Source organism: Primulina huaijiensis, chromosome 10 (assembly GCF_012295235.1).
Source record: "Primulina huaijiensis isolate GDHJ02 chromosome 10, ASM1229523v2, whole genome shotgun sequence".
Taxonomy (NCBI): domain Eukaryota; kingdom Viridiplantae; phylum Streptophyta; class Magnoliopsida; order Lamiales; family Gesneriaceae; genus Primulina; species Primulina huaijiensis.
In genome coordinates, this window is record NC_133315.1 from 16808214 (window position 1) to 16820390 (window position 12177).

Here is a 12177-nt window from a genome sequence, read left to right on the forward strand (position 1 = left end):
TTAAACCTCACCAAATCATGTCCCATCAAATATTTTATTATATAGTACAAATCAAATACCAAAATAGGGGCGACAATATCATAAAATTAAATATTCTTACATAATCTGATAAAAAAATAAATGAACTTTGTTAATCTAATAACCCAATCAAATATTGCCACGTGCAGGCAACATACAGCTGGACCAACCTGCCTTACATTAATGTCTCTTTAATTTATTTCCACCTTTCCTCCTCTCATGATCATATTAATTGTTTTTTATTATTATTGAATTTTTCTTTTTAATTTTTTTTCATTCATATAAAAATCACCATCGTCGTTTTCTTTTCAGCACCTTCTCCACAAATCCCCCGGTTCCTCTATCTTGTCTCAGTTATCAGTGGCAACAAAGAGTTCAAAGTGAACTGCAGAACATCCATTGTTATTGTTACTGAGAAATTTGTATTCAACTATTTGAATTAAAGGGTGTTTTGTAGGCTACAAAATTTTGCAGTCTTGGAGGAGAATTGTTAACGGGAAGCGTAAAGTTTAGATTTTTATTTGTTTTGGCGAAATGGGTGTTTGTACTTCGAAGCCAAAGTGCTCTCGAGAGCCCAATGATGGAATCAATCCGGTCGCCATTTCAGTCCGGGATAAGAATGCGGATAACCCAATAGCGGCAAAGAATAATAATGCCGGAGATTCTGTTGATTTCTTGGATAAGAAAATGGAGGACGCGGAAGGAGGCAAAAAGTCACCGTTTTTCCCGTTCTACAGCCCAAGTCCTGCTCACTACTTGTTCTCGAAGAAGTCCCCGGCGAGATCTCCCGCGCAGGATGGCGGTACTCCGAGGAGGTTTTTCAAGAGACCGTTCCATCCACCGTCTCCGGCAAAGCATATCAGGGCGGTGCTCGCGCGGCGGCACGGAACCGTGAAGCCTAACGGCGAGACAGTACCGGACGGGAACGAAGAGAGAGAAACGGGTCTGGATAAGAGTTTCGGGTTTGGTAAGAAATTTTACGACAAGTATGAGCTGGGAGAGGAGGTGGGGAGAGGGCACTTTGGGTACACATGTAGAGCTAAATTCAAGGAAGGAGAGCTTAATGGGCAGGGGATTGCTGTTAAGGTCATACCTAAAGCTAAGGTGTCGAAATTTCTTCTCTTTCTGTTTTGGTATCGCAGTTTCTTGTTGTTTGAGTTTCAGTGTTTTGCATTTGGATTTTAATGGAGTATATTGGTTTGTGGGCTGGACTCAGTGTCAAGGTTGGGGAGATCTGATCTATATGGCTATTTGCAATTTTGCGTAGAGAGCCAAAAAGTCTGTTTTTGATATTCGAACGAGCTAAGAAATTTCAAGCTCGATTCGAATACGAAAAATGAGTCACATAGAAACTTAAAACTATTTCTCGTTGACAGTAGAATTTGAACCAGAGTCGAGAAACGGCTCCTTTTTTTCCCCTTTAGTTGACATTATGAAGCAAGATCATCTTTGCTCAAAAAGATGTGCACTTTTTCTTCTTCTTTTTTTTGGTATTTTTTTCTCTAGTTTTAATATACGTGTTTACATTTCCAGATGACCACTGCTATAGCTATTGAAGATGTTCGAAAGGAGGTGAAAATATTGAGAGCTTTGGCGGGTCATAACAACCTAGTACAATTTTACGATGCACACGAAGACCATGACAATGTCTACATAGTTATGGAGTAAGCTTTGATTTCTTGATCTTAGGCTCGGCTCATTTTCTTGAATTCCAAGCATGGATACCGAATCTTTATTGGCTTCTTTGTGCCGTCATTGTGTATCTCTGATGAGAGGTTACCCAATTGTGTTTGATGTCTCTCTCAGGTTATGTGAAGGAGGCGAACTTCTAGATAGAATCCTTTCTAGGTATTTTGTGGCCCTAAAATATACCTTCTTTATTTACAAACTTAAATAAAAAGAAATTACTGGGATTTATTTCTAATGAATCGTCGCATTTAATATAGTATATAGTTTAAATCAAAAATAAATTCTCCATGTCATAGGGGTGGGAAGTACGAGGAAAATGATGCAAAGGCTGTGATGAAGCAAATACTAAGTTTCGTAGCATTCTGCCATCTCCAAGGGGTGGTGCATCGTGATCTTAAACCCGAGGTATTTATTCTGATGTTCGACCTATGATAGATTGCTATTGTTGGATTATCGTTTTTCCCGTTTTCAAATCACAGCGAGAGTTTTAAAATTTTATTTTAACATTCAAAATATTCTTTGAACACTTGTATGGTTTAAATTAAATAAACATTCATAAGATGTTTAGTATATACCTTTAGGTATAGTTTGGTACACGGGATAAGAGATGAATTGATAAATAATCCTCATTATCCCTGGTACTTTTTTAGAAAGCCCATGATCTCTTGATAAATATTTTTATACAATGATAATGTATCCTTTTTATGACATGTGATAATTTTAATCTAATGATAAAAACACCATGAATGACTTAATTGCCCTCAATATATAAAAATCTTAAATCATATTGTTCTCTCATTTCACCGTCCCATCAAATAAATATTTTTATTTTATTTTTGTATATTATATAATATGATAATTATATAAATAAACTCGAGATAATTATATAAATGATTTTTTATAAATCTCAATAAAATTATTAGTATCACTCGATTAACCTTAAAAATTGATATTTGACTTGACTCACAAAATCAAGGGCTTAATTATCATATTATATATAAAATTAGGTAAAAATAAATAAATCATGGAAGCACTATCACTGCATAAACAGATGAGAAATATGAACTCAAGCAACAACTTTGAAATTATAAAATTTATTATGGTAAGGTTAATTTTGTCATTACAATCTAATATATAAATTTAATCACTCTTATTAAAATCATACCTACATTAAATAAAATATCCTACATCTTATATATCCTTAACTTATACTTATATTATATATAACATGTTTATCCTATCATGTGTACCAAACTATGCCTTAGGGTGTATTTGGTTGAGTGTATTAAATAAAGATAGATTAATAGTCAAACACTTATCTAATGTTTGGTTAAAATTTTAAGGTTTTAATAATCATTTTGACCCGGTTTAAGATCCAATTTTGTGGATAACTATTTGATTATTATTCTAACAAATCAAGAGAGATACACTATCAAAACTCAATAAATTACATTTTTCTTCCTCTTATTTCTTAGAGTGATAAGTTATTTATTGAAAAAAATTTATTTTAGAGTGTTGTACGTTAGATGTCGATCCTGATATTTAATATATATAATTATTATTTAATTTGATTTAAACTTTAAAAAATATAAAGATATATTTTTATTTTGAAAAATTAATTTATTTGTATGTATTTTACTAAAATAATAAAAATTAAATTTTAATGTTGGTTATGCTTATCAATAATATTTTTATTTTTTATTATATTTAATTTTATGATATTTACACTTATTAATTCAAAGATTATAAATTTTTTTATTATTAACATTATTATTATTATTATCTAATATTATGTATTGTTTCCACATGTGTACAACAAATAAGTAAACTTAGCAATGGTATAATAGTAAATTTATTAATATTTAAAAGCTAATCACATATTCAAAATGTTGAACCAAACAATCTTAATAGTATCAATAATGTTTGATTGATAATATATCAATCTTGTTATCTGTAGCATAATCAATCATTTATTTATCTCATCGTTTGTACCAAACAAACCCTTAATGAACTATTTTCACTTGGTTCCAACTGCGCCGGTATTAGCGGATGCAGTTCTTGTTATAAACCCCTACGAACTTTTTTCAAGAACTCATTTTTTCGATCTCTTAATCCGGTTCACGACTGGAATATTTGTTCATCTTCAAAATTGCACTAAAAATTTTGAAGAAGTTTTGCGTTGGAGAAGAAAAATCAAGAGTAGACTCAAACCCTTAATTTTATTCAAGGGATGACCGAAATCTTGAGAGAATATGTAGAGGCAATTTTCGAAAATTGCAAGTCTTATGGAGGCTAGGGTTTGTGCCTGCTTTCTTTCTTTTTTCTTATATTAATCAATGCACCTAATTTCCATCAATATAGATTTAGGCCTCTTAATTAACATTAATGAGCTTGATTAATTAATTTGACTAATCCAACTAGTTTAATTAAATAATTAAAGTTCATTAAGAACTTTAATTATTTAGCATGTTGGACTTGTATTATTACATGTCCATTAAACATACTTCTCATTATATTTAATTTAATATTTAATAAACACAACTTTTTATTTTAATAATTAAATTCCCAAATTTTATAAATCCAACTCCTTGAATTTATTTTTTTTCAAATTTTAAATATCATAAATTCAACTCCTAGAATTTATTATCTCATAAATTCAACTCATTGAATTTATTTTCTCAAAATTTAATTATCATAAATTCAACCCTCGAATTTACTATATCATAATTTTGTATAAATTCAACTCCTTGAATTTATTATCTCCACGAGAACAAATGATTCAGTGTTTGTGTGACCCTCAATGGTTCAGAGATACAGCTAGCCGTGGGTTCACAACTCTTTGTGATTCAGGACATTTTCCTTTATTTGGCTTACCCCAATTTGCTCCATTTTATACACCAATTTTTGGTCATGAGAATGTCAGAAATCATTTTCTGATTAAACTCATCGAATCATGGTAAGAGCGTCTAGTAGCATGCATCGCCCCATGATTTCCCAGGTATCACTGATAGTGCCTGCAAGAATCAGTCGGTTATGATTAACGTACATTACGGTCCCTTCATCTCATATATCTCGATCGAATCTGCAAACATTGGTTCATCGACGGTTGCATATTAGATTCGATAGCTATGTGAAACAATCATGAAATATTCATAGTGTCATCGCATGCACAAGAGAACTCTTTCTCTAATATACATCTCAAACTCTGGCCAGATATTTAATGCACTATTATTTCGATATATCACATGGGATATCCACATTCATATGTGAGCGATGAATTCCCGACTACAATACATTGGCTCCTACATATGTCGCAATTACACCCTACCTCGCCACCTTGTGACCTTAGCGGAGTCGGTAAACGAGCCAAAACACAATCCTAGTATGTAGAGCCTCAGTGTTGTCCCGGGTCCTAAGGACTAATTATGTACAATCACAGCCATAGACTTTTCCTCTCGATGAATGATAACTACTTGAAAAGTTCGAGGGAGGGATGTTTGCTACAATCATCGTATGAATACCTATATGCATGATTGGACATCTCTATGCCCTTACCACGAAACACGGTACACAACATCACAGATGCTAGTCTCAACCTCAAGCGGCCTTTATCCTTATTTTTAGGCGGCTGAATCGACTAGGAACGAATTTAGAATATACAGTGTTTACAAATAAGTTTCAAGATCGAATTACGATTCATTCATATTAAAAGATAATCAAGGATTTTATATATGCTGATTGCATAAGTATACAGATAAAATAAAATGAAATCATAAAAAGTTAAATTATATTAAAATAAAAATTATTTATTACACTTAGAGTCAATAAATTCTCTAGCTAACCATTGGCTTGTAGGGCATATACTCTAACACTTAGTCATTTGGATCATTCATCAAAGAAGATGTTACATCCACTGTCGATTGCTAGTATGTTTAACTGTAACTTGTCTCTGGATCAGAACTTCTTGTTTTCATCCAAGGACGAAAACTCGATCTTGAAGGCTATAGACTTTGGATTATCAGATTTCGTCAAGCCAGGTTTGTTTTATAGTTTCATACCTAAGGTAGATGTACAAACGGACCAAATGATATGGTTTTTATTTAATTCTTTGCAGACGAAAGGCTCAATGACATTGTTGGTAGCGCATATTATGTAGCACCCGAAGTTCTACATAGAGCCTATAGTACCGAGGCTGACGTTTGGAGTATAGGTGTGATAGCTTACATACTGTTATGTGGAAGCCGTCCATTTTGGGCTCGAACAGAGTCGGGAATTTTTCGTGCTGTCGTAAAAGCTGAACCGACTTATGAAGAACCCCCTTGGCCAACTCTTTCTTCCGAGGCAAAAAATTTCGTCAAACGCATGCTAAATAAGGATCCGAGGAAGAGAATGAGTGCTGCTCAAGCTTTGTGTGAGCACTTTTATTTGCTGAAATCAATAGAATGTGATTTTGAGATATGTCACCACTTACAAGTTTCACTTCAGGTCATCCATGGATCAGAGATACTGACGTAAAAACACCTTTGGATATACTAATACTTAAACTAATGAAGGCTTACCTGCGTTCGTCTCCCCTCCGTAAAGCTGCTCTAACGGTGAGTATGTGAAATTATTGCCAAATAACTCAACAATGATTGTTTTTTCATTTCCTATTTGCATCCTCACACTAGTAATTAATATCAACTCAGTCGACATGCATATTGAGTTGTAGGCCTTTTTGCCAACTGATTCTCCATTTTATGTTTTTTTCTCTAACCTCTTGACTGGAATTTTTGCAGGCTTTATCGAAAACTTTGACGGCTGATGAACTGTTCTACCTCAAAGAACAATTTGAGCTATTGGAACCGAACAAAAATGGGACCATAAGTTTAGACAACATCCAAGCGGTTGGTTTTTTTGCATGAAGCAATAGCCTATAACTTGATACAAATTAAATTTAATCCCAGCTTCTGTACTTTGATCAGGCATTGAAGAAAAACGCAACGGATGCCATGAACGAGTCACGTGTATTCGATCTTCTTGTTTCGGTTTGCTTCTGATTCCTAGTTATAGTATCCCAATATATCATACTTTATTGTTTTGTAATCGATATCCTTTTCCTGTTATGTCAGCTGAATGACCTTCAATACAGAAAGATGGATTTCGAGGAGTTCTGCACTGCTGCTTTGAGTGTGCATCAGTTAGAAGCCCGTGAAAGTTGGGAACAGCATGCTCGTTGCGCATATGAACTCTTCGAGAAGGATGGTAACCGAAGTATCATGATCGAGGAATTAGCTTCGGTAAAAAACTTTTAAAAAACCCAATTGCAAATCCATTTCCATCTATCTTTGATCCTACGCTAACTTTTGAAAAATTTTGTTTCAGGAACTTGGACTTAGCCCTTCAGTTCCTGTTCATTCTGTCCTCCATGACTGGATCAGGCACACAGATGGAAAGCTGAGTTTCCTCGGATTTGTCAAGCTGTTGCACGGTGTATCTAGCCGATCGTTCGCTAAAGTTCATTGACACTTCTGGTACATTACAACCACCGGAACCCTCAAATTGGTCTTGCCTAATGATCTTTGTGAAAGAACGAAAGATCCACCTGAGACGATCCATCCAAGTTCTTATTTACGACCGATTCATTGGTTTGAAGGTTTTGACTTCATATCACGTTCAAGTGATGAACGGACAGAGCTGCAACACGAGTAAAAGTCGGGCCTTTATGTAACCGATTGAATGCTGTAAATACGTATGCTTTTTATTGCAGCTGGGAACATCTCTCAAGCTGTGAATGAAGTATATTTGAAATCAAGAACGCTTGCCTTACCTTGAAATCTACAGTTACTTCTAAATTCCTCCACTGTAGCATTTAGCAGGTTTTTACTTTTTGTTTTTTTTTAAAAAATATTATTAATACCTCGGGTTAAGTAGTACACTGAAGCAAAACTCAGAAAATCTTAAAGTTTACAGACGACAAATATATTCACACCACAGCTGAAGAAAGAAACAAACGATTAAAGAAAGAAATCAAGGCCTATTTTTCTAGGGAAATTCATTTTTTTTCCAATTTTAACGGTTGTCCCGAAGGGACGGTCCGTATTCTGGAGCGAACAGTACATAGATATGTCATAATCTTGTTGTTTGATTAATGTGGGAATCGGGTGAGCGTTTCGTTTATTTCAGGCCACGGAATCCGGGTGAACGTTCACACTTCAATCCTACTTAAAATCAACATTTATTTCTCAAAAAGATCAACATTTTATTTTTGCTTTATTACCCCTTGGATGCTGCATACTTCAGAGGTTACGCATTCAAATGGCTGACAAGAATTCCAAGAACATGCATTTGTGGAGATATCTTCATCTTCTTCATTCTCATCTTCTGAGATTGACGAGTTCTCTTCTGCTTCTTGGTATTTTACCTTATGACGCCTTAGATTCCTGAGAGAAACTAAACCAATTTAACCTGGAATTGATTTGAATGCATTAGACTGGTTTTTTTTTTTTTTTTTTTAAAAAAAAATTTTATTCTGACGCTTGGATTTTCATTTCTTGATTCAGTACTGATGACGACGATGATGCGAGAAACTGGAGTTGTTCGGAAAAACGAGGACGAGATGACGTCCATGCTGATAAAGATGACGAAGCATCGACGTTCGACAAAATTGTCCGGTTTCTTCAAGGTGCAAGATTGTGGGCGTTATTGATCAACTAAGATTTCTGTGAAATGGTTCATTTTTTTGTAGTGATCTTATTTGTCATGATTAGAATTAGATGACTTTGGATTGTTTGTAATGCTCTTAAATTGGTGTAGCGCACGTTTAGGCTTGTAGAGTAGTTAGATTATTTCCCTACGCTCTTCAGGAAGGGGTGATTTTCAAGTGCTAAAGCTGGTTGAATGTAAAGTTTCGAAGGCATGGTTTGAGTCTCTCAGGAGCCAAGGAAGAGTGCATGGTGAGAGTCAAGGAGCACTGGAGGTCATTTATTGTATTTCATTAATCTGTTTGCAGGCAGTTTCTTTTTTGTGTTTATGAGACCTTTTTCACATTTTCTCTCTTCTTAGACAGCCAATTTTAGCTGTATGATCTTATTTGCATTGGATAAAATCATAGAACTGTGTGAACTTGAATCAGGCTAGTTTGCTCAGATAGATATGCTAGGATTCATAAATGGTACATATCAACGCTCTTAGTTATTCGTCAAAGAGAAACTTTCGAGCAAAGAAAATGCGGCGATATAGCATCCTTGAAATAAGTGGCTTGAGGCTTTGACCACAACATAAATTAATGGGTTGTCACTGTTCCTTTTTCAACCTCAAACCAGTACCTAAAGAACCCCATGAATGTCATACTTAAAAACTCAATGCCCGAACTTGTCCACCTGATGAATCCTATTAAGAACACCAAAAACATGCCAAGGGTGTGAACCATGATTGGATTTTGAAGTAGTTATGCAAGTTTTAAATTTAATTCCCGCCGTTCACATTTTTAAGCGAACCCCTATTTTGTACATCTCTTGTTGCATTTGTTATGACATCTTTTCTTACGCTGAAGTTCGTTTTTTTGGTAACAGTTTTCAAAATCTACCTGCACCCATGCATGTCACTCGATTTGAATTCATGGCAAGTCATGGTTTTCTGTGGAAATGAAGTGTTGTGTGTGCAAAATGTCTAGTTCGCGTATGCATGTTATGATAGGATTATCGTGAAGTTCAATAGACAAGGCTCATGGTTTGTTGAAGTGTGAAATAGCCTGGTAGGGTGAATTCATGCTGATGCGATGACACCATTTTCTTGTTTATTTTTGGTGAAATGAGGAGTTTCTGTCACAGGTTGAAAGATGGTAATGGTGAAGCTCTCTATTCCAGGTCATCATTTACGATTAACTGCACAAGTGCTCTTTTTCTGGCTTAACAAGTTGTTTAGTGATTAGGCCTACTCTTTTCCATTCTTTTAGTTTCGATTTTACCTCCTTGGCTTTTCTCCGTGTAGGTGATGTGTGCAAGGGAGATGTTTTATACAATCAGAGAATGTACGAGAGGTGTCACTCACTACTGCTCCTTTATTTGCTATATAAAATCAGAGAATATATGAGAGGTGTCACTCACTACTGCTCCTTTATTTGCTATATATTTTCATTCATTAGTAACATCTTCTTGATAGATCATATATTTTTAACAGTTTCAACAAAATGAAAAGACATGGAAATGTTCTAGGTAGAAGGACTGTTGTTGGGAGAATTGTGAAAGAAAGCCTCGGTGCAGCTAAGCAAAACATGCCTTTACCGTTAGATAGATCTGTGCATCTGCATCGGAATTGTTCATAAACACGAACAGGAAAAAACTTGTCGGATCTGTTTGTCTTATTGTTTATGCTTTAGTCATTTGATTCTTGTTGATAATCCAGGTTGAAGTGCTATGGAGCAAAGGGACCAAGAAACTAGCTCCACTTTCCCCTTTATACCTGTAAAGGGTGGCAATCTTTAAAAGATGAAGACTTTAGACAGGTGAATTAATCTCTGACCTAGCAGACTAGTTTTGCAGTTAGACATTCACACAATCATTGTTTTCACATTGCTGTTTCAGCCTTGGAAGAACGCTATGAGGACGACAAAAATGGAGATGAAGACAAACAAATCCCTCGCCAATGAAGGTTTAACTTTCTTTTCCTTTGAATAGCATCTCGTTATACATTATTATTTGAAAGTTGATATTATTTTGTTGTGTGGTGATAACCAGGAAATAAACGTCGTAAGCATTTCCATAATTTGCATCTGTCTGGAACGAGGGAGACAAATCATGTGAATAAGAATCATCGTGTAAATGAGCCGAAAAAGACTTCTAGAACCAAGAAACTCAACCCTCGTCAAAACTTTCCTCCATTTCAAGAACTTAACTCGAAATACACCAAAGATTTTAGGCATCCTACATCTCATTTGAGACATCAAAACCTGAAACAATCCAACCAAGCTAGAGAACCCTTCTTTTATCCAAATAGCTATCATTGTCAAGAATCATATACCTTCAACCCCTGCATTGCCCAAAGAAGACCACATCACTTTGCCGTCCACCCTTTTCTTGGTTCCCGTTTGACCCCATTTTCAGAATATCAGGGATTTAACTAAGGCAGCCTCAGGTACAATCATGGTTCGCAATCGCATCGCGGAGATCGTCGCGGAGGTCACCGTTCCAGTTGTCATGACATTTCGTGGAACGATCACGTCGTGTATATTTTTTAAAAATTAATATAAATTGAAAATTTTGGAAAAACATTTAAAAATATGAAAATCGAAATAAATATCATTTAAATAGATTATTTGATGAAAACAATATAATAAATATATATTTTAAATTTTATTCACGTCTTATTGATTCACAAAGCATATCTTTGTTATATATCGAAATTTTCACAACGCTCTCAAAATTAAAATATACTATTAAGAAAGTTTTGGGTTATAATCAATTAAACTTTTGAAAAAATTTCAATTGGAGGTACATATGTAACCCAAATTGGATTCAAATTTCTTCAAAGCTTACTTTAAAGTTACATATTATTTAACATCAACTAAAATTCATCAATTAAAATAAATATTTTACAATCAATTTAATTATTTTATTATTACACATTCTGATGAAAATTGGAGGTACATATGTTAACCTTTTTTTTTTCTTTTTACCGTTCTGTTCCGTGTCGTGTCGTCGATCCGTGTTGTTCCACCGATATCACGACGTTTTCTATCTGTGTAACGACGCCTCAAAGCATCAATGTTCACACCCTGGAACTTCGTCAAAGTGGGTCTCGTTCCCGTTCCTTCCGGCCGTTCGCAGCAAACCATGGGTACAATGCTCACCCACACTTTACTCGAGTACCCGAATCAAGGCAATTTGACCAAGTCCTTGGAAGAAAGAATGTTCAGCCACCATTTTATTCATCGCCTCCTGAGACAAACAGGTGGAGATAAGCAGCACAGGCATCTGCTAGATAATAATTGTGTTTATAATCTTTTTGTTCTGTACAAAATTTTCAAATGATAATATAAAAAATAAATAATATGCAATAGTCAGATTATTTCTATTATAATGAAATAATAAGATCAATCATTTCCAAATGATCCATAAAATACAATCCAAATACTAATCAAATTTGTATAATTAATTTATTCAGTAATTTCTTTCTCAATTGATAACATAACTAGTCCATTCAAAATTTCTTTTGACATTGTTGATAGGAATAAAGTTTCGATGAACTTTAATTTTGAGAAACTTTATTCTCCACTTGCTACTATAATTGGGATATTCAACAAGATTTTATAAATAATGTGAGCACCATGAAACATTCATCAATTTTTTTCAACTAATTCACTACATCAATTGCCGATTTTCCAAAAATAAATCATCCCGATTAATATGAACAACCCGTATGAGTCAGAAACTTTCCAAGATTCTTGCAAGATCTCAATAAAGTTTCGTTTTCTATACGTTGTAACCTTTC

The 12177-nt window shown here is 34.5% G+C and overlaps 1 protein-coding gene and 1 long non-coding RNA gene across 2 annotated transcripts; both read left to right on the forward strand.

The window, feature by feature from the left end:
• The first annotated feature begins 254 nt into the window (after positions 1 to 254).
• Positions 255 to 7540, forward strand: LOC140986669 (CDPK-related kinase 5-like). Its single transcript, XM_073454980.1, has 11 exons — positions 255 to 1122; positions 1552 to 1682; positions 1825 to 1866; positions 2004 to 2112; positions 5666 to 5744; positions 5822 to 6118; positions 6193 to 6302; positions 6486 to 6593; positions 6672 to 6734; positions 6819 to 6986; positions 7072 to 7540. The coding sequence occupies exons 1-11, from the start codon at positions 553 to 555 to the stop codon at positions 7210 to 7212; spliced, it is 1818 nt and encodes a 605-aa protein (XP_073311081.1). The 5' UTR covers positions 255 to 552; the 3' UTR covers positions 7213 to 7540.
• Positions 7541 to 7847: 307 nt separating this feature from the next.
• On the forward strand, positions 7848 to 10962 carry LOC140987013 (uncharacterized). The gene is made up of 7 exons (XR_012177032.1): positions 7848 to 8101; positions 8250 to 8642; positions 9519 to 9554; positions 9679 to 9783; positions 9868 to 10192; positions 10272 to 10338; positions 10425 to 10962. It is a non-coding gene; the product is annotated as an uncharacterized lncRNA (long non-coding RNA).
• Positions 10963 to 12177: the final 1215 nt, after the last annotated feature.

Bases quoted from the DNA above. Each gene is read 5' to 3' on its own strand.
- LOC140986669 (XM_073454980.1), top strand. From the start codon at position 553: ATGGGTGTTTGTACTTCGAAGCCAAAGTGCTCTCGAGAGCCCAATGAT. The intron at 1,123-1,551 runs GTGTCGAAATTT...TTACATTTCCAG, and splicing joins AGGTCATACCTAAAGCTAAG to ATGACCACTGCTATAGCTAT. The intron at 6,735-6,818 runs GTTTGCTTCTGA...CTGTTATGTCAG, and splicing joins TATTCGATCTTCTTGTTTCG to CTGAATGACCTTCAATACAG.